Consider the following 21,677-nt stretch of genomic DNA (forward strand, 5'->3'; position numbering starts at 1 on the left):
GGCAAAAACTAAAACCATTTCCCCTAAGAACAGGAACAAGACAGGGATGCCCACTCTCACCACTCCTGTTTGACATAGTACTGGAAGTATTAGCCACTGCATTTAGACAAGAAGAAGAAATAAAAGGCATCCAAATTGGAAAAGAAGAAGTAAAGCTGTCCTTATTTGCAGATGACACAATATTATACATAAAAAAACCCGAAAGACTCCATCCAAAAAACTAATAGACTTAATAAATCAATTCGGCAATGTAGCAGGATACAAAATTAACGCCAAGAAATCTATGGCATTTCTATACACCAATAGTGAACTTACTGAAAGAGAGACTAAAGAAGCAATCCCATTTACCATCGTACCAAAAAAATTAAGATACCTAGGAATAAACTTAACTAAGGAGGTAAAAGACCTATACGTGGAAAACTACAGGACAATGAAAAAAGAGATAGAGGAATACATAAACAGATGGAAGAACATACCATGTTCATGGATTGGTAGAATCAACATCATTAAAATGTCTATACTACCCAAAGCAATCTATAGATTCAATGCACTCCTCATTAAAATACCAACGGTGTATTTCACAGACCTAGAAAGGACTCTCCAAAAATTCATCTGGAATAAAAAAAGACCCCGAATAGCCACAGCAATCCTGAGAAAGAAGAACAAAGTAGGTGGGATCTCAATACCAGATTTCAAGCTGTACTACAAAGCCACTGTTCTCAAAACAGCCTGGTACTGGCACAAGAACAGACATATAGACCAATGGAATAGAACAGAGAACCCAGATATCGACCCAAACCACTATGCTCAATTAATATTTGACAAAGGAGGCATGCACATACAATGGCATCAAGACAGTCTCCTCAATAAATGGTGTTGGGAAAATTGGACAGATACATGCAAAAAACTGAAACTAGACCACCAACTTACACCATACACAAAAATTAACTCAAAATGGATAAAGGACTTAAACATAAGACAGGAAACCATAAAAATACTAGAGGAATCCACAGGCAGAGAAATCTCAGACATGCCGAAGTAATTTCTTCACCGATACCGCTCCTAGGGCAATGGAAGCTAAAGAGAAAATAAACAAATGGGACTACATCAAAATAAAAAGCTTTTGCACAGCAAAGGAAACCATCAACAAAACAACAAGAAAGCCCACTCTATGGAAGAACATATTTGCAAATGTTATCACTGATAAAGGTTTAATCTCCAACATCTACAGGGAACTTATACAACTTAACAAAAGGAAGATAAATGATCCAATAAAAAAATGGGCAACGGACCTAAATAGAATCTTTCCGAAAGAAGACAGGAGGAAGGCCAAGAGACATATGAAAACATGCTCAAAGTCACTAATTATCCAAGAGATGCAAATCAAAACAACAATGCAGTACCATCTCACACCTGTAAGAATGGCAACCATCAACAAATCAACAAACGACAAGTGCTGGTGAGGATGTGGAGAAAAAGGAAGCCTCTTGCACTGCTGGTGGGAATGCAGACTGGTGCAGCCACTGTGGAGAACAGTATGGAGTTTCCTCAAAAAACTAAAAATGGAACTCCCATTTGATCCAGTGATCCCACTTCTAGGAATATATCCCAAGAAACTAAAAACACCAATCAGAAAGGATATATGCACCCCTATGTTCATAGCAGCACAATTCACCATAGCTAAGATTTGGAAACAGCCTAAATGCCCATCAGCAGATGAGTGAATTAGAAAACTGTGGTACATCTACACAATGGAATACTATGCTGCTGTAAAAAAGAAGGAGTTCTTACCATTTGCAGCAGCATGGATGGACCTGGAGAGCATTATGTTAAGTGAAATAAGCCAGGCAATGAAAGAAAAATACCACATTATCTCAATCATTTATGGTAAATAAAGAACATTATAACCTGATGAATAAAATGATAGATACAGAGGCAGTAAAGCACCGAACAGACTGTCAAATTACAGCGGGAAGCCTGGGGCGTGTTGGGGAGGGGGTGGAATAGATCAACCAAAGCGCTTGTATGCATGCATATAAGCACACCAATGGACACAAGACACTGGGGCGGTAGGATGAGGGCATGCGACAGTGGGCAGGGGAGGCTGGGGGAAGGTCAATGGGGAAAAAAAAGGAGATATATGTACTAATATATGTAATATTTTAAACAATAAAAAAAAGAATATCCCTGGCCCACATGGCTTTATTAATGAACTCTAGCAAACACTAAAAGAGCAGCAATCCTTCAGAAACTCTTAAAAACACACACCAAAAAACAGGAGGGCACTTCCCAACTCATTCTATGAAGCAAATATAACAGAATATCAAATATACTTTATATCAAGACTAGCAAAAAATACAAGAAAATAAACTACAGAATAATATCCTTTATGAATATAGACATAAAAAATACTCAAAAGATAACACTAGCAAACTCAATCCAGCAACATGTAAAAAAAAGTATACATCATGACCAAGTGGGATTATCCCAAGAATGTAAGATTTGTTTAACATATAAAAATCAATGAATCTTATAGACCATATCAACAAAGGACAAAACCCACAAGATTACCTTAATAGATGCAGGGAAAAACCTTTGATCAAATTCAACTCTTTCACGTTAAAGATACTCAGCAAACTAGGAATAGAAGGAAACATCTTCAAGCTGATAAGGCCATCTCCAAAACACCCACAGTTAACATCACATTTAATGGTGAAAGACTAAATTCTTTCCCCCTTAGGTCAGGAAAAATATAAGGATATTCATTCTTGCTATTTCTGTCCAACACTGTACTGGAAATTCTAGCAAAGCCAATTAGGGAAGAAAAAATAAATAAAAGAAATGCATATGAAAAAGGAAGAAGTAAAACTACCTCTATAGCTGACATGATCTTATATATTTAGAAAATTCTAAAAACTCCATTAAAAATTAGAATGAATTCAGCAAGAATGCAGGAGATAAGATCAATATTCAAAAATCAATTTCATTTCTATACATTAGCAATGAACATTCCAAAACTGCAGTTGCCCAAGAAAATGAACACACATGCCCACATAAAAATTTATTTATAGGTAGGGATCAGCAATGGGGGATAGGGTAACATACTGGATACCACATAGTGATGAAACTGTTCTATATCTTGATTTTATGTGAATAACTGGTTGTAATACAGTGCTTTAGTTTTGCAAAATGTTATCATTGGGGAAATGGTAATGAGTACACAGGATCTCTTGTCTCATTTCTTACAACTGCATGTGAATCTCTAATTTCCTTACAATAAAAAGTTTAACTAAAAGCAAAATTCATCACAAATGTTGTAGCATTACTTATAATAGCTCCAAACTGGAAGCAATTTAAATGCCCATCAACTGGTGAATAAATAAACAAATGATGGTATATCCAATTCATGAAATACCATTCAGCAGTAAAAGGGAATGAATCTCCAAACATTATGCTAAATGGAAGAAATACAACATCAAAGATTACATACTGTAGGATCTATTTACATGAAACATGTGACAGAAAGTAAATCAGTGATTGTCTAGGTCGGACTGCTGGCAAAGGATAGACCACAAAAGGGCAGGAGGAAACTTTTTAGTGTGAAGAAACCGTATACGTAGTTCTCGCTACAATTTCATTATGGTGGCAGTTACATGATTATATACAATTACCAAAATTTACGCTGTACACATAAAATTGGTGAATTTTATGATATTTAAATAATATCTTAAAATACAAAAAAAAAAAAGAAAAAAAATAAGGCTTAGAAAATACCTGTTAGTGTCTTTCCTGCATTCAGGGGAGGAGCAATGACTTTGAAAAGTTTCTGCATAAAAATGAAATAGGAAAACAATGACCATCATTTTTCAAGAAGAGTATTATTTCAAAGGTAATCACGAATCTTATGCTATTAATCATCTTTCTCTGACTGAATTAGTCATATACTATTGAAATTAACTATAAAAACTTTTAACGTGGACATGAACTGTTTTAGAAGGATCACTGGGAAACAGTCATTGTCATATTCCTCACTGAAAGAGACCATTTAATAAATATCAGTTTGATGAAAGTCTTTGTTGAGATTAAAATTTATACTAATAAAAGGGTAATATGCTAATTAGACCAGATAGACTGGACGTCTTCTGGACATCCTTCCGGACAAAGCCATGGTGGTGGGGGCTGAGGCAGAGGTGGTTAGGGGCAATCAGGCTGGCAGGGGAAAGCAGTTAGGGGCGATCAGGCAGGCAGAGAGGTTAGGGGTGACCAGGCAGGCAGGCAGAGGTGGTTAGGGGCAATCAGGCAGGCAGGCAGAGGCAGTTTGGGGCAATTAGGCAGGCAGGGGAGCAGTTAGGGGTGATCAGGCAGGCAGGCAGAGTGGTTAGGGGCGATCAGGCAGGCAGGCAGGGGGGTTAGGGGCAATCAGGCATGTAGGCAGAGTGAGTGGTTAGGGGCGATCAGGCAGGCAGGCAGGTGAGCGGTTAGGAGCCAGCGGTCCCAAATTGTGAGAGGGATGTCCGACTGCCAGTATAGGCCTGATCACAGCAGTCAGACATCCCCCAAGGGGTCCCGGATTGGAGAGGGTGCAGGCCGGGCTGAGGGACACCACCCCCCACCATGCACAAATTTCGTGCACCGGGCCTCTAGTTTCTTATATAAGATATCCTTAGCTTTCTTAAAAAACAGTAAGCAAGTGAAGGGATTAATAACCCACCAAAATGATAATGAAGATTACTTTAAACTGAAATCATCTGAACAATCAGCAGCACAGACAGAAACATTACCTAAATTTAAACAGAGCCTCTGAAAATACAAGATTAATGACAAAACTAACTGGCCTTCCCAGAAGGAAGTTTTCTATTTGAGAGAAGAATGACCCCTAACACTGGAAAGTGCAAATGCAGTTCTATAGTAACACCAAAAAGCCCAATAAAATCATCCATACTTCTCCATAAATCCCTAAATCTCTCCTCACAGAACAGTTTGTTAAACTGGTATATAAACTTTTACTACTGGCTATTCAGTGAGTTAGTCATCACTGTAAGATCCCAGTACACAAGTGAATAAATCTTGTCTTTTCTCCTATTAGTCTGTCTATTATCAGTAAATTCACAGCCTTCCCCCACCAATGGGATCTAAGTTGATAGAGGAAGTTTTCCTCAACACAAGACACTACTTTTACTCCAGAAGCAGCCACACTAGAACTAAAAAAAGATTTGAGACTATAGTAGCCATCTCAAATTTGATGACTGTCCTTTATTCTACAAAATTTCAAAAGACAGGACACTTCCCTTTAATTACCTTTGTAAGTACTACAATAACTAAACTTTAAAGACTGAAAAGTGTTTTCTTTATTGGCATAGAATTATAAAAGAAATAATAAAGTGCATCTAACCTCCCATTGCTAAAATCTCCAAATGACTATTTAATAACAAGTACCAAGCTCCTGGCGACAGTCATTAAACTTGAAAACTACTCTTAACACAAAATAAGGCAACCTCAGTGTTCCATTTGAGATATACAGGTATAAATGCAAACCAAATTTTGAAGAATAAAAAACAAACATAAAACAAAAACTTCAAAAGCAACAATAACAAAAAACTGCCAATCATTTTTTTCAACATAGAATGCATCAAATTAGAATCTACTTTAAGGAATTATTTTGAAAGTAGGAATTGCATTAATTCTTCCTAATTGTGGTTTAGTAGGGGGACAGAGAACATTTCTGCAGACAGGGAGGCTCTGGACCTCACTGAGTAGGCAGCTGACGGCTCTTTCTCTGGGTGAGGAAGCAGCTGATAGGTATTAAGAATAAAAAATACTTACTTGACTCACAATCAGGGTCAAAAGCAGAGGAAGAGAGCTGTGGCTCTCATTTTGAAAACTGACCAGGAAAAGAGGTGCATCCAAAATGGAAGGAGTTATGAATTAGAGGGATACCCACCAAGCTAAAAGCATTTAAAGAAGACTGAACTATCATGGAATTACTGCTGACTTAATAATACTGAAGATAGTTTTGCATGGCCATTAAGTATGAAAATAAGTTGACTGGATGCCTTCAGCAGATGCCTGGCTCTTCTGAGCCAGGTGATTAGTCACTGTAATAAAGCAATGGGCCGGCAGGACACATGGCATTATCCTCAATTCTGTCTTCAAATATAAGGCATGTAACAAGGAGGACATGGGTATGTGTTTTTTTTTTCTCTTCTTTTTAAAATGCTTTAGATGCTCTTTTCTATCGGTAAGGAGAATAAGAAATTATACTGCCCTAACTGGTTTGGCTCAGTGGATAAAGCATCGACCTGCAGACTGAAAGGTCCCAGGTTCGATTCCAGTCAAGGGCATGTACCTTGGTTGTGGGCACATCCCCAGTAGGGGGTGTGCAGGAGGCAGCTGACTGATGTTTCTCTCTCATAGATGTTTCTAACTCTCTATCCCTCTCCCTTACTCTCTGTAAAAAAATCAATAAAATATATTTTTAAAAAAAGAAATTATACTTACACTAGAGGCCTGGTGCACGAAATTCATGCACAGGGGAGGAGGGGTCCCCTCAGCCCAGCCTGCACCCTCTCCAATCCGGGACCCCTCAGGGGATGTCTGACTGTTGGACATCCCTCTCACAATCCTGGACTGCTGGTTCCTAATCGCTCACCTGCCTGCTGGCCTGATTGTCCCTAACTGTCCCCCCCTGTCGGCCTGGTTGCCCCCAACTGTCCCCCCCGCCAGCCTAGTCGCCCCTGAATGCCCCCCTGCCAGCCTAATCACCCCCAACTGAGACCCCCGCTGGCCCAGTCGCCCCACGCAGCCTGCTGTTCAGTCATTTGGTCGTCCCTCACTAACCCCCCTGCCGGCCTGGTCGCCCCACACAGCCTGCTTGTTCGGTCGTTTGGTTGTCCCTCACTAACCCCCCTGCCGGCCTGGTCGCCCCATGCAGCCTGCTTGGTCAGTCATTTGGTCGTCTCTCACTAACCCACCTTGGTCGTAGGCAGCCATCTTGTGAGGGCGTGAGGGTAAATTTGCATATTACCTCTTTATGATATAGGATAATGAATGCTACAAAATTCTGAACTTGGAAGCAACAAACCAGCAATCCTATCTAATAAAGAAGGAATATGGTAATTGACCCTCATGTCATTGCAAAGATGGTGGCGCCCACAGCCAAGAAGGAGGGAATATGCTAATTGACTGCCTCACCCTCAAAGATGGCAGCGCCCACAGCCAATAAGGGGGGAATATGCTAATTGACTGCCACACCCTCAAAGATGGCGGTGCCCACAGCCACAAGACAGCAGCACCCAGTCCCCTCAGCCCTGCTGGGGTGGCAGGCCTGTCAGCCCCCCAGTCGCCCAGGGCCAGCCCAAGGCGCAGGCAAGCCTTGGATATCAGCTGCCCAGCTGCCCAGGGGTACCAGAGGCTCAGGTAACCAGGGCCAGCCAAGGGTTGTGCTACCGGCAGTGGCAGCAGCAGAGGTGTGATGGGATATCACCTTACCCTGATCGCTGGGTCGCCTCCTGCCCCTGAGGGCTCCCGGACTATGAGAGGAGGCAGGCTGGGCTAAGGGAACCCCCGCTCCAGTGCATGAATTTTCATTCACCGGGCCTCTTGTTAACAAATAATTACCTCCCAACATTTTCAGGACCTTCCCCAGCAGACCATATCTACAAATAATATTACTGAAGAGTACATTTATTATATATAATAACGATAATAAATTTTGTATATCTTTTGGAAAAGCTATTATAATATCAAAAAATTCTTCAGAAAAAAACTTAGTCTAACAGGCATGCATTACTCTTTATTTTCTTCTAGAGGCCTGGTGCACAAATTTATGTACCAATGGGGTCCCTTGGCCTGGCCTGCGGAATTGGGCCGAAACCAGCTCTCCAACATCCCCCGAGGGGTTCCAGATTGCAAGAGGGTGCAGGCCAGGATGAGGGACCCCACTGGTGCACGATCGGAGATGAGGAGGGACGTGGGAGATTGGCCAGCTGGGGAGGGACCAGGGGAGGGCTCCAGGGTATGTCCAGCTCATCTCGCTCAGTCCCTAATGGCCAGAAGTCCCTAATGGCCAGACCCCAGCAGCAAGCTAACCTACCAGTCAGAGCATCTGCTCCCTGGTGGTCAGTGCACATCATAGCAACTGGTCGACCGGTCCATTGTCTGCCCCCTGGTGATCAGTGCACATCATGACTGGTCGACCGGGCCACTGTCTGCCCCCTGGTGGTCAGTGCACGTCATATTGAGTGGTTGAGTGGCCTTAGCATATCATTAGCATATTATGCTTTGATTGGTTGACCAGACGACTGGACACTTAGCATATTAGGCTTTTATTATATAGGATACTAGAGGTTCAGTGCATAAAATTCTTGCACTCGGGGGAGGGGGGTTGCCTCAGCCTGGCCTGCATTCTCTCGCAGTCCAGGAGCCCTTGGGGGATGTTCCATTGACGGCGTAGGCGGGCCTATGGGGAGCGGGCCTAAGCTGTCAGTTGGACATCCTTAGCGCTGTGGAAGCGCACTTACCACCAGGGGGCAGCTCCTGCATTGAGTGTCTGCACCCTGGTGGTCAGTGCACATCATAGCGACCAGATGTTCCGCCATTTGGTCAATTTGCATATTGGCCTTTTATTATATAGGATAGGATTATTCCCTGGTATTTAAATATTTACTTATGCAGATATAAAAAAGCAATAAAAGAAAATGTGAAATTAAAGGGTACTTAACAAATTCCCAAATGGGTACAAGCCTAATAAATCTAAAAGAAATTTTACAAATTATTCTATGAGAACAGAAACTATTTAAAGAAAATATAGAATAGGGGAAAAAAACACTAAAAGACAATATTAAGTATGTGTTCAAGATAGGAAGTATCTTACCTCCATTGGACTAATAAACTCATTCATGCCTCTGTTGTAAACATAGATCATGGCATCATATAGATGATTTTCCCAACACATGAGAACTACCTGTAAAAAGGAAAAGTTGCTTGTTCGATACAATTGAATAAGTCTAACCAATTATTACCCTTAAACCTCTAAGAATGGAGAAGATCTTGAATTCTCCCTAATTTTTCTTATTCTTTCTCTGCAAAAAAATTGAAACTGAAGTACTCAAATACAAGGCCCTGATAAGAGCTGTTGTAGGTTCAATACTACTATTAATAGTATAAGAACTACTTTTAAACATCTTCCAATACCTAATTTTATTTTGTCTCTATTCTCACCTTTTCTGTATTCATTTTAGCTTTGGTCAATAGGTCTACAAATATTTGCTGAACAACTACAAGCAGGTCCTCTTCTAGGCACTGGGGATAAAGTGATGGACCTAGTCCCCACCCTTACAGAACCTCCAATCATCTTAGACACTAACTAAAAGAAGGGAGGGGCACCAAATGGTATGTGAGCTATGACTTATGGAAGATACTCAATTAGACAAATAATTCATATCACAATTACACAACTGTGATAAGTATAATAAAGGAACCTGGTTTGGTCTGGAGTATTCAGAAAGCCATCCCTAAAGGAGCAACATTTAAGCTAGGACAAAAAGGATGCATGTATGTGAGCCAAAAGCACAGGTGGAAACTGGGAACTCTGCAGGTAGAAGTAATAATGAATTTGAAATGTTTAAGAATGGAGAGAAATCAATTTGAGAAAATATTTAGGAAGAGGAATAGAGATGAATGAAGTATAGAGTACTCTGTATTCTGTTCCTATGAGAGCCATACTATCCTATTGAGTGATGAGGAGAGGACTGGAGTAGAAGAGTAGAGGTCGGCAAAAGAGAATGAATGATAAGAGGTAGCAGAGAGGTAAGAGGAAAAATCAAAGTTAGGTGTCATATTTTTATATAGGATAAAGGCAGGTTCTCTTCTCTGACTACCCTCCTCTCAGCCAGTACCATGATCTTTACTGATGACTTACTTTTACAGCTTCAGTCCTAATCCAACCCCTGAACCATATATCTCATCACTTAATTGCTATTTTCACCTGAATATCTAGTAGCTATCTCAAAATAAAATGGCAAAACAGAATTCCTGATTTTGGTCTCCCAAACCTAAACCTACACCAATCTTTCAAACTTCTTAAACAAATCACTACTGTTTCTCAAGCCAAAAAACTAGACATCATCCTTAAATTTCTCCCTCCCCGCAACCACTGCCACCCAATTCATCAGCAAAACAGTTCTACCTCCAAAACATATCCAAAACCAGGCCCTCTCTCTCCATCTCACTGCTACCATCTTTGGCCAGGACCACCTCCTGGACCAGCTCCTAACTAATCTTCTTGTTTCTTCTGTCCTTAGCCCTCACCCCTTCTTCTGTTACTCCTAAAGCAAACCAGAGTAATCTTGCTTAAAACTTTTTCAAAGAGACTCCAACTCTGTTTGCCTTTTATCTGTCACTTTAACCCCTAAGGCACACATAAAAAAAATACTTTTTTTCATTAGCTGTTGCTTTTACCTATTGCAATCTTCTTCTCCAAGACCTTTACATTACTGATTCCTTCTTGTACTTCAGAACCACTCAAGGTTGCTTCCTCAGAAAGTCTTTCTATAATTAGCCAAGCTAAAGTAGACTATTCTCTCCCTACCAGATTGCCTGTTTGACTTTTAATATAACACTTGATTTTGGATATTTCTGATTTACTTATCTGCTAATTGTCTAACTTTTTGCTAAAATGTAAGCCTTAACAGAGGGCAAAGCCTTGTCCACTAGGGTCCATAAAACATCCTTAGAACCTCACACTCAATAAATGCTCCTTGAATTAATGAAAATGCTGTTCATTTGAAAGAGTAAATAAAATCTGAAAAATATCAGTTGATATAGTGGACATGGAAGTCATTGCTAACTGTGGTGAAAGCAAATTTGAAGAGTTATTAGAATGTAAAAAAATGGAAATAGCAATTTAGACAATGCTTTCAAGAAATCAGTGACTGGGAAGAATGAGATGGGGTAACCGCAGGGAAGAAGAGAAGCAGGACTGATATGGAGAAAAAGGAAACTGAAAGAGAAATTTTTTAATTGTTTTAACATGAAAAAGATTAGAATTTATTTACATAGTATTGGGGAAAAGCTTAAATGTTAGAAAAAGAAATTTCTCCTATATTGCGATAGGTAAATAAAGCTAGGTTGATAACATGCTCTCAAACCACCAGACCAATTATCAGACTGTGAATAATACTATGCCAAATTACCCATATAATACAAAAGCATATATAACGGAGGATCTGATTTTACTTTACTCTTTACTCACAGCCATTCATAAAGAGTTTCCAAGAAGGAAACAATAACCATTTTTCTAAACCTTTCATTTGTATGTAATTTTGCACATTAAAAGAAAACTTTTGGTCTAAGACCTTTGTAAGTTACCCATATGTTAGTTTAACAGGGCTTAGTAGCTAAGCACCTTTGCAACTTTGTGCCTTTGCAGGAGCAGCATGTTCATTATTAGGACTGATGTGGAAATAAAGAGGTAAATTGTGAAACATCTTAGGCCAGAATACATACTGCTCCTCAATTAAGGGCTGAAAACTTGTAATAGAAACCTCAGATATACTGGAAGCATATTATCAAACAATGGGATAGCTAATCATTCTGAGATGTCTTCTTATACTATTTCAAAACTCAATGCATAATTATCAACTCTGGACTTAGAAACTATCTTTTATTTTTAAAAAATAGCACCATACTCTTAAAGTAAAAATATTTTATTATTCATGTGAAAGTATTCAGTTGAAATAGACTTTCAGGATGAAAACTGTAGTCGTGAAAAATCAGATAAAGAAGGGCCAGTCAATAAAGAACAGTCCTAAGAAACATGTTGACAAATAGAAGTTTATAAGACATCATACCAAGAGTGCTCAGTAAGTAACCAGGGTTGACGGCAGAGTGAGGTCCAATCAGTCAGGGATGAGCAAAAGTAGGTTTATAGTTATTTGTGTGGGAAATAATACAGGAATAAACTGTTTCACATATAACTGTAAACCTACATTTGCCCCACCCTGTATAATCAATAAAGGAATGATGTTTATTCTATAAGTTAGTAGACTATCTATAAACTCACCTGCTGAATATCTAAGCTGGTGATATCCATATGTACAATGAGAGCTTCCACATTTTCCATTAACTTTTTATCTTGGAAATGAACAATCAAGTCTTTCATTACCTGGGGTGTGATCCCCACCAATTTATCACTTAAAATATATGGCTCAAGGCACTCCAAAAACACTCCTTTGGCCACTGAATTCTCACTTAATTTGTCATACATCTGGCTAAATAAAAGATCTCTATAACAAAGAAAAAGACACACAAACTTTTAGGAACATTCTAAACATCCATTAAATCCAGTCTGCTAAATATATCCTCTTTTTTCTATTTCAACTTACAAATTTATTAAAAACAGTAACAATATTTGCATGGGGCTTTATATTATGCAAATCTTAATATATGTATACACACACACGTGTGTGTGTGTGTGTGTGTCTATCATCTTAATTCTCCCAATACTTATTTTACAAATAAAAAAAGTTGAGTAAGTTAAATTATTTGCTAAAAGGCACATAGCTGACAAGTGATAGAGTCAGAATGGGAACTCAGCCTTCCCGCCTAAATCCTGAGTCTATTATGGCACACTGCATCGGAAAGACAATGACACATGGGAGCAGATAGTGTAGTGAATATGATGAAATAGGAAAAAATCAAAAAGGACTATTCAGAAGTTATCTCTCCCTCTTCTATGGAAAATAATTATTCCTAGCTGATCTTCAGAGGCAACTTGCTTCTTTACCTAGTTCTTAACGTTGGCTTCCCAAAGGGGGTTAGGCAGCGATGATAGATAGTAGAAGTAGAAAATGTACAATACTTAAAAAATATGTCTGTAAATAATTTTATTGCAAAAACAAATTTTTAAAATTAATCTAAGTGCCGCTATACTCAATAATTATATTTTATCCACTCATTCATATTACTTCTGCAAATAGTCCATTAATATTTTTAGTTTTCCCTTTATAGGTATAATTCTAAATTCTATTTTTTTAAAATTATTTTCATGTAACATTATATAAGCATTATTCTAAGTTGCTACCTACTTTTAAAATGACCATCCTAACTCACACTGGTTCGATATGCTAAAACAGCAGAATTTCCTTAACTATCCTTGTATTGATGGTTTTATCACTTATTTCCAGAATTTTATTATTATGAGAGATGCCACAATGAACATCTACATATATAGACTTTCCCATCTGGGGAGCTTAATGCCCTAGTCATACTTCTTTTAGAATTCTATCTCTAGTTAAAAGAAAAAAATTGTGTGGCACTTGAAATGTATTACTAAATTATCTTCAAAAAGCACCAAAGTACCAGTTTACACTGCTACCAGCAATCTATACTAATAAAAGGGTAATATGCTAATTAGACCAGGAGACCTCCCGGACAAAGCCAAAACCATGATGGCGGGGCCGAGGCAGAGGCAGTTAGGGGTGAGCAGGCCGGCAGGCGGTGGGGGGGGGGGGCAGTTGGGGCAAGCAGGCTGACATGGGGGGCAGTTGGGGGCAAGCAGGCCGGCAGGGGGATGCAGTTGGGGGCGAGCAGGTAGGCAGGGGGGCAATTGGGGGGTGAGGAGGCTGGTGGGGGGGCAGTTGGGGGCAAGCAGGCCAGCGGGGGTGGGGGGGGCAGTTGGGGACAATCAGGCCAGCAAGGGGGAGCAGTTGGGGGCCTAAACTGACAGATATCCCCCAAGGGGTCCCAGATTGGAGAGGGTGCAGGCCGGGCTGAGAAACAGCGCCCCCCCCCCACCATGCACGAACTTCATGCACTGGGACACTAGTGTATAATAATACCAGTTTCACCAGACAACTGTTCCCACCCCCCCCCAGATAATTTAATAAGTATAAATTAAACAACATCACTGTTTTCAATTCTCTGATGGCTGACAAAATTAAATGTTTTCCAAGTTTTCATTTATGCATTGTATTGCTCTGAATTATTCACTAATTCATTCATTCCATTTTTTAAAAATATTTTATTGATTTTAGAGAGAAAAGGAGAGGGAGGGAGAGATAGAAACATCAATGATGAGAGAGAGTCATTGGCTGCCTCCTGCAAGTCCCACACTGGGGATCAAGCCTGCAACCTGGGCATGTGCCCTGACCAGAATCAAACCACGTGACTTCCTAGTTCACAGGTTGACACTCAATCACTGAGCTACACTGGCTGGGGTCATTCCTTTTTAAAAAAAAATACAAAAACTATGCTAATCCCATATACCTGTTAGTATTCTTTATTTACTAAATGTATAATCTCTTTAGATGTGTATCATGTCAATTGTGAAAAGTGTAAATGGTTCATCCACAGGTGTGGACTCTCATGACAAATTCCACAAAAAGGCCAGGACAGATTCTGAAAGGAATGGGATAGGGTCTTGTCCCATTTGAAGTCCTGGAAGGGGCAGACAATAAACAGACTGGCTGCAACTCATCAGAACCACAGCCACTTTTCAATAAACAGTATTTGCAATATCCTGGATGTGGAGGGAAGGGAGAAGGGGGGTCCATATCCTTTTTATTTCATATCCACAAATGTAATTTCTGCCTCATTTCCCCCTTCACTTCATATTTATCAGAGTATTTTTCATGTTAGTTTCATTTGAGTCAATAATCCATCACATTTTTGTGATTACAAATTACTAGCCAAGTAAAAGAAACTGAAATTAATGAAGCTTTACTGTAAGAAACATAAAGTGAGAGTAACTCTAATGAATTTAAAGAAAATGTCAGATTTGCCAGTGCTTGCACTCTGCAATGTGTTGTTAAAAACAACATGCCAGGGAAGATAATTATATATTTTAGTTCAGCACAAAAGCCCTGGGGAGGAGAATTAAAGAGCTAAAAATTCAGTAAACAGAGCCTAAACGTTGACAAACACGGCACTTCTGTGACACACAGCAGCATGCAATGCTGTAAGATTAATGGCAAAACTAAGTTTCTTTCTTAACCAGTCAGATGCTATAATAAAGAGGTAAGAAAACTAAAACTCAGCAATTCCTACCTACATTTCTAGCTTAAAATAAAAATAAAACAAAATTCTAAGACATGTTCTCATCATTCTGGGAAGGAGGGAGAAAGAAGTACATACAAAATGAGTTTTTAGCTCTTGTCTTTCTGTCTATATTTGGCATTATATTCCTGGTGCCAACTCTCTGTACAGGAAGGGCTAATTTCAAAACTGCTATTTATCACTTCTAGCTTAGCCTCCCTAAAGCCAGTATAACAGAACATCCATTCTGAATAATAGGTCATAGGAGAGGTCTTCTTTCTGCATAACCTCACTTTATATTAAAACGCATATTAAAGTATTATTTGGAGTTTACCATTCATAACTTCAAACTGATAGAGGAAATGGCTAAATTCACATTGTGCACTATTAATTTTATAATTCAAAAAAAGTGAAGAACTCAGTTTTGATGATAATTGTAAATTCAGAAACTGTCTGAAGGGAGCAAGAGCATCAATCCTCATGCTTGACAATCTATACTAAACCTATAACAAGAATGAAATAAATATATCCCCACTAAATATAAGTGGGATAATAAATCTAAAGGTGATTTGGGCTGGTCTCTTTATTTATAAAAGTAAAAGCAAAGTCCAAATGAACTTTAAGAAAGTATGTTCAATGAAACCAAGATGGCGGCATAGGTAAACACCTAAACTGCTGCCTCGCACAACAATTTCAAAACTACAACTAAAAGACAGAACGGACACCATCCAGAACCACAGGAAAGCTGGCTGAGTGAAAATTCTACAACTAAAAGGAAAGAGGAAAGCTCACAGAGAATTGGAGGTACGGCAAAGGGGCTTTGTGCGCGCAGAGAGGAAGGGCGGCTGAGAGCCTGGCTGACTTTCTCTGGCGGAAGGGGGAAGGAAGCCTCCGACCGCACTGAACCCCAGTTCTGACAGCACTGAAACCCAGTTCCGGGCGAACCCCTGGGGACCCACGCTCTTACGGGGGGAGTCTGGACTCTCGGGCAGAGACACGAGCTGGGAAAGGCAGAAGTCTGAAGGTGCACATGGGTCAGTGCGCACAAAGGCTGCGGAGGTTGCCACAGGCTTTCCCTAGTGGAAGGGAGTCAGAGGATTCTGACTGCACTGAGCCCCAGTTCTGACTGCACTGAACCCCAGTTCCAGGCGAGCCCCTGGGGACCCACGCTCTTGTGGGGGGAGTCTGGACTCTCGGGCGGAGACTCGGGAGCCGGGGAAGGCGGAGGACTGAAAGTGCGCACGCGCACGTGCCAGTGTGCACAAAGGCTGCGGAGGTTGCCACAGGCTTTCTAGTGAAAGGGAGTCAGAGGCTCCTGACGGCACTGAGCCCCAGTTCTGACTGCAGTGAACCCCAGTTCCAGGCGAGCCCCTGGGGACCCATGCTCTTATGGGGGGAGTCTGGACTCTCAGGCGGAGACTCGAGCTGGGGAAGGCGGAGGACTGAAAGCGCACATGCGCACAAGGGCAAGGCTGACAGGAAGCCAAAACTGAGACTCCACCCCATCCAAGCTGAGCACAGAGGCTATTGCAATTTGGCAAGTCTAATCCTATAAGGCTGTCTCCAGCACCGAACTTCTCCCAGCATAGACACAGCTGATCCTTACAGCCAACTGGCCCGGAGGTCAATTCTTCCCAGTGATACCAACAACAATAAAGACTTAATTACAACAAGGCTGTACACACAGTCCACAAAGGGGTGCACCAAGAGTGTCCACCTCAGGTTAACTGGGGAAGCAGACCCACTGGGCCATATTGGAAACCTAGCACAAATATATACCTTACCAACTCAGGGAATCAATGAAAATGCGGGGTCAAAGAATCAGATCACAAACGAAAGAAATGGAGGAAAACAAACGACTGGATATAGAATTCAAAACCACAGTTATAAGGCTTTTCAAGAATATCCTAGAAAAGGCCGATAAATATAATGAGACCCTCGAAGATATGAAAAAAAACCAACTAGAAATTAAACATACACTGACTGAAATAAAAAATATTATACAGAGACCCAGAAACAGAATAGAGGAACCCAAGAATCAAGTCAAAGAATTGAAATACAAAGAAGCAAAAAACACTCAACCGAAAAAGCAAAAAGCAAAAAAAAAAATCCAAAAAGTTGAAGATAATGTAAGAAGACTGGGACAACTTCAAGCGTACCAACATCAGAATTATGGGGGTGCCAGAAGAAGAGAGAGAGCAAGATACTGAAAACCTATTGGAAGAAATAATGACCGAAAACTTCCCCCACCTGGTGAAAGAAATAGACTTACAAGTCCAGGAAGCCCACAGAACCCCAAACAAAAGGAATCCAAAGAGGACCACACCAAGACACATCATAATTAAAATGCCAAGAGCAAAAGACAAAGAGAGAATATTAAAAGCAGCAAGAGAAAAACAGTTAATTTTCTACAAGGGAGCACCCATACGACTGTCAGCTGATTTCTCAACAGAAACTATGCAGGCCAGACGGGAGTGGCAAGAAATTTTCAATGTGATGAATAGCAAGAACCTACAACCAAGATTACTCTACCCAGCAAAGCTATCATTCAGAATTGAAGGGCAGATAAAGAGCTTCACAGATAAGAAAAAGCTGAAGGAGTTCATCACCACCAAACCAGTATTATATGAAATGCTGAAAGGTATTCTTAAAGAAGAGGAAGAAGAAAAAAGTAAAGATAAAAATTATGAACAACAAATACATATCTATCAACAAGCGAACCTAAAAATCAAGTGAATTAAAAACCTGAGGAACAGAATAATCTGGTGAATATAATAGAATCAGGGGCATAGAAAGGGAGTGGACTGATAATTCTCAGGGGGAAAGGGGTATGGGGGGTTCATGAAGAGAATGGACAAAAATCATACACCTATGGATGAGGACAGTGGGGGGAGGTAAGGGCAGAAGGTGGGGTGGGAAATGGGTGGAGGGGAGCTATGGGGGGAAAAAGGAGAAATAATTGTAATAATCTGAATAAAGATTTATTTAAAAAAAAAAAAGAAAGAAAGAAAGAAAAAGAAAGTATGTTCAAGCCGAAACCAGTTTGGCTCAGTGGCTAGAGCGTCGGCCTGCGGACTGAAGGGTCCCGGGTTCGATTCCGGTCAAGGGCATGTACCTTGGTTGCGGGCACATCCCCAGTGGGGGGTGTGCAGGAGGCAGCTGATCGATGTTTCTCTCTCATCGATGTTTCTAGCTCTCTATCCCTCTCCCTTCCTCTCTGTAAAATATCAATAAGATATATTAAAAAAAAAAAAGAAAGAAAGAAAGAATGTTCAAAATGCTCTGTTTTTGGATACAAACATCACAAATTATAAAGATTTCCTTTAAAAAGGCACGGCTTAATTGTGGTGATGATTGCAGAACTCATTAACTATATTAAAAACCACTGAAGTGTATATTTAAAAGGGTGAATTTTACAGTACGTGAATTATATCTCAATAGAGCTGTCATAAAACTAGAGGCACATCCCCCCCCCCAATAGTTTTGGTGTTTAAAATTTTAACATGCAATTATTAAAAATCCTATATAATAAAAGGGTAACATGCAAATTGACCCTAACGGCGAAACAACCAGAATGACCGCTCAAGCAGTCACTATAAGGCACACTGACCACCTCTTGGTCCCTTTCCCCGGCCAACAGGCTCCCAACGCCAACAGCAAAGGGGGCACTGGAGGTGGGTGGCGGCAGGGGGCGGGGCCGACTGCAGGCAACTGGAGAAGATGGCCCTGATCACAGGCCAAGCCTAGGGACCGTTCCCGCACATGAATTTCATGGGCCAGGCCTCCAGTAAATAAATAAAACAGCATCCAAAACATCGAGTTCCTCAACCATTCTTGATAATTAAAATCTTTCTGTTTCTCAAACAATAATCCTGATGTTGAACAAGACTGACCAAATGCCCTATCGAAATACCACTTCAGGTTCCCTATAGATTTAACCAATTAACTGCCATGCATCCAAAATGGAACCATCCCCACATGCCACGATAATTTGAATTTAATTTAAAAAATCAATTTGCAATGATATTATAAAAATAAATATATTATTCACAATTTGGGTGTTCTTGAATATTTTCAGCTGAAAATTCTCACAAAAACTGATTTTAAAGTTGGTCAGGGCTGCCACTTAGGGAAAACATTGTTTTTTACAGACACGTGTGGTGTGTGGGAAAGGTCCACCGCTTGCGTATACAGACGTTAATGGCATATAATGGTTAACATAAATCATTTTAGTTCATATCCTATATAATAAAGAGGTAATATGCAAATTGACCATCACACCCTCACATAAGATGGCCACTCCCATGTGGTCACAAGATGGCTGCCAAAAGATGGCTGGCAGGGGAGGGCAGTTGTAGGCAATCAGGCCAGCAGGGGAGGGCAGTTAGGGGTGACCAGGCCAGCAGAGGAGGGCAGTTGGGGGCAACCAGGCCGGCAGGGGAGGGCATTTGGGGGGGACCAAGCTGGCAGGGGAGGGCAGTTGGGGGTGACCTGACCTGCAGGAGAGGGCAGTTAGGGGTGACCAGGCTGGCAGGGGAGGGCAGTTAGGGGCAACCAGGCCGGCAGGGGAGGGCAGCTGGGGGGGACCAGGCCTGCAGGGGAGGGTAGTTGGGGGGGGGGAGGCCTGCAGGGGATGGTAGTTGGAGGGATGAGGCCTGCAGGGAAGGGCAGTTGGGGGCTATCAGGCCTGCAGGGGAGGGCAGTTGGGAGTGACAGGGCCTGCAGGGGAGGGCAGTTGGGGGTAATCAGGCCAGCAGGGGAGGGCAGTTGGGGGCAACCAGGCCGGCAGGGGAGGGCAGTTGGGGGCAACCAGGCTGGCAGGGGAGGGCAGTTGGGGGTGACCAGGCCTGCAGGGGAGGGCAGTTGAGGATGACCGGGCTGGCAGGGGAGAACAGTTGGGCCAATCGGGCCGGCAGGGAAGCAGTTAGGCGTCAATCAAGGTGGCAGGGAGTGGTTAGGGGTTGATCAGGCTGGCAGGCAGAAGCAGTTAGGGGCAATCAGGCAGACAGGCAGGCAAGCAGTTGGGAGCCAGTAGTCCTGGATTGTGAGAGGGATGTCACTCATTTGTGGAATTTAATGAACTAACATAAACTGATGAACAAAAATAGAGCCAGAGACATAGAAGCATCGAACAGACGGTCAAACTTCAGAGGGAAGGCAGGGGAGGGGGTGAGGGGGAAGAGATCATCCAAAGGACTTGGATGTATGCATATACACATAAGCAATGGACACAGACACTAGTGGGGTTGAGGGCATGTGCTGGGGGGGTGGTGAGAGTGGCCAGGAAGAGGTCAATGGAGAAAAAAGGAGACATATGTAATACTATATGTAATACTTTAAACAATAAAGAATTTTTTTTAAAAGAGGAAATTGTGGAACAGAGACCAAATTATGAAAATAAAAGTACAGGTCTTCAAAAACAATTTCTGATTGTCATTCCTGATTTTAAAGAATTAATGAAAAGCTAAATTTTAACCAAAAAAAGATGTGCATAACACATTGACTGGAATGCCGTACAGAGAAAAAAATAGTGTGATTCCTGCCATAAAAAGGATTTTACAATATAAAAGAATTTTTAAGTATAAATGGGTCTCCCCTGAGTCTCTTGGTGGGATATTAGCACCCACCCCAGCAATGGACTGCAAATTATAAAAGAATCAAATTTCTGTAAATTAAATTTTATGCCTGGCCAGTGCGGCTCAGTGGTTGAGCGTTGACCTATGAACCAGGGCACATGCCTGGGTTGCAGCTTGATCCCCAGTGGGAAGCATGCACAAGGCAGCCAATCAATGATTCTCTTTCATCATTGATGTTTCTATCTCTCTCCTTCTCCATTCCTCTCTGAAATCAATAAAAATGTATTAAAAAAAATTTTTAAACCTATCCAGTCAAATTCATACCAGTAAATTATAATATAAGAGGAAACCTGAGTTCAAAATAACTGAATCTGACAGGCAATGTATACTCACTTTCGCTGTAGCAGAAGGCAGTAATCAACTATGACAGGCACCATATCCTGTCAGAGAAACCATAAAGAAAGCATTAGCATCATATATTTGTCCAATGGCTCACTGGTTAGACACAACATAAAATGAAAGTGGTCTGTTTAAGACTTCTGGGAGAATATAACTTTATACCATGTTTTTCGTAAATAATTTGGCACTATGTGTCAAAAGTCATAAAAATGTGAAAACACTTTCACACAGTAATTCTATCTAAAATGTACACTAATACTTTCAAGAAAAAAAATTATAATGCATTAAGGTATTCACTTCTGTACAGAGGCAGGAGAAGGAGGACAGGAGGAAGAAATCAGAATTAAATAGACTACATGGGAATATAATACAGTAAATTTGCTGTTTAAATAAAATATTATGTAGATATTACAAGTTTATAAAGACTTTACAATAACCTTATGATAAACATTAGGTTAAAAATGTGTATTTAGCCCTAACCGGTTTGGCTCAGTGGATAGAGCGTCGGCCTGTGGACTCAAGGGTCCCAGGTTCGATTCCAGTCAAGGGCATGTACCTTGGTTGCGGGCACATCCCCAGTAGGGGGTGTGCAGGAGGCAGCTGATTGATATTTCTCTCCCATCGATGTTTCTAACTCTCTATCTCTCTCCCTTCCTCTCTGTAAAAAAT

General features: G+C 40.9%; 1 protein-coding gene across 8 annotated transcripts in view; it reads right to left on the reverse strand.

Moving 5' to 3' along the window:
* The window catches only part of VPS8 (VPS8 subunit of CORVET complex), a 261,243-nt gene that overhangs the window by 135,777 nt on the left and 103,789 nt on the right, over positions 1-21,677 (reverse strand). For all 8 annotated transcript variants that reach the window (XM_080656453.1, XM_080656454.1, XM_080656450.1 and 5 more), the window contains 4 exons: positions 21,003-21,049; positions 12,062-12,284; positions 8,873-8,962; positions 3,775-3,826 (listed from right to left, as the gene is read on the reverse strand). In XM_080656453.1, coding sequence (XP_080512579.1) covers positions 3,775-3,826; positions 8,873-8,962; positions 12,062-12,284; positions 21,003-21,049 — 412 coding nt within the window. The remainder of the gene's footprint in view (positions 1-3,774; positions 3,827-8,872; positions 8,963-12,061; positions 12,285-21,002; positions 21,050-21,677) is intronic.

This window comes from Plecotus auritus, assembly GCF_963455305.1.
Source record: "Plecotus auritus genome assembly, chromosome: 2".
Taxonomy (NCBI): domain Eukaryota; kingdom Metazoa; phylum Chordata; class Mammalia; order Chiroptera; family Vespertilionidae; genus Plecotus; species Plecotus auritus.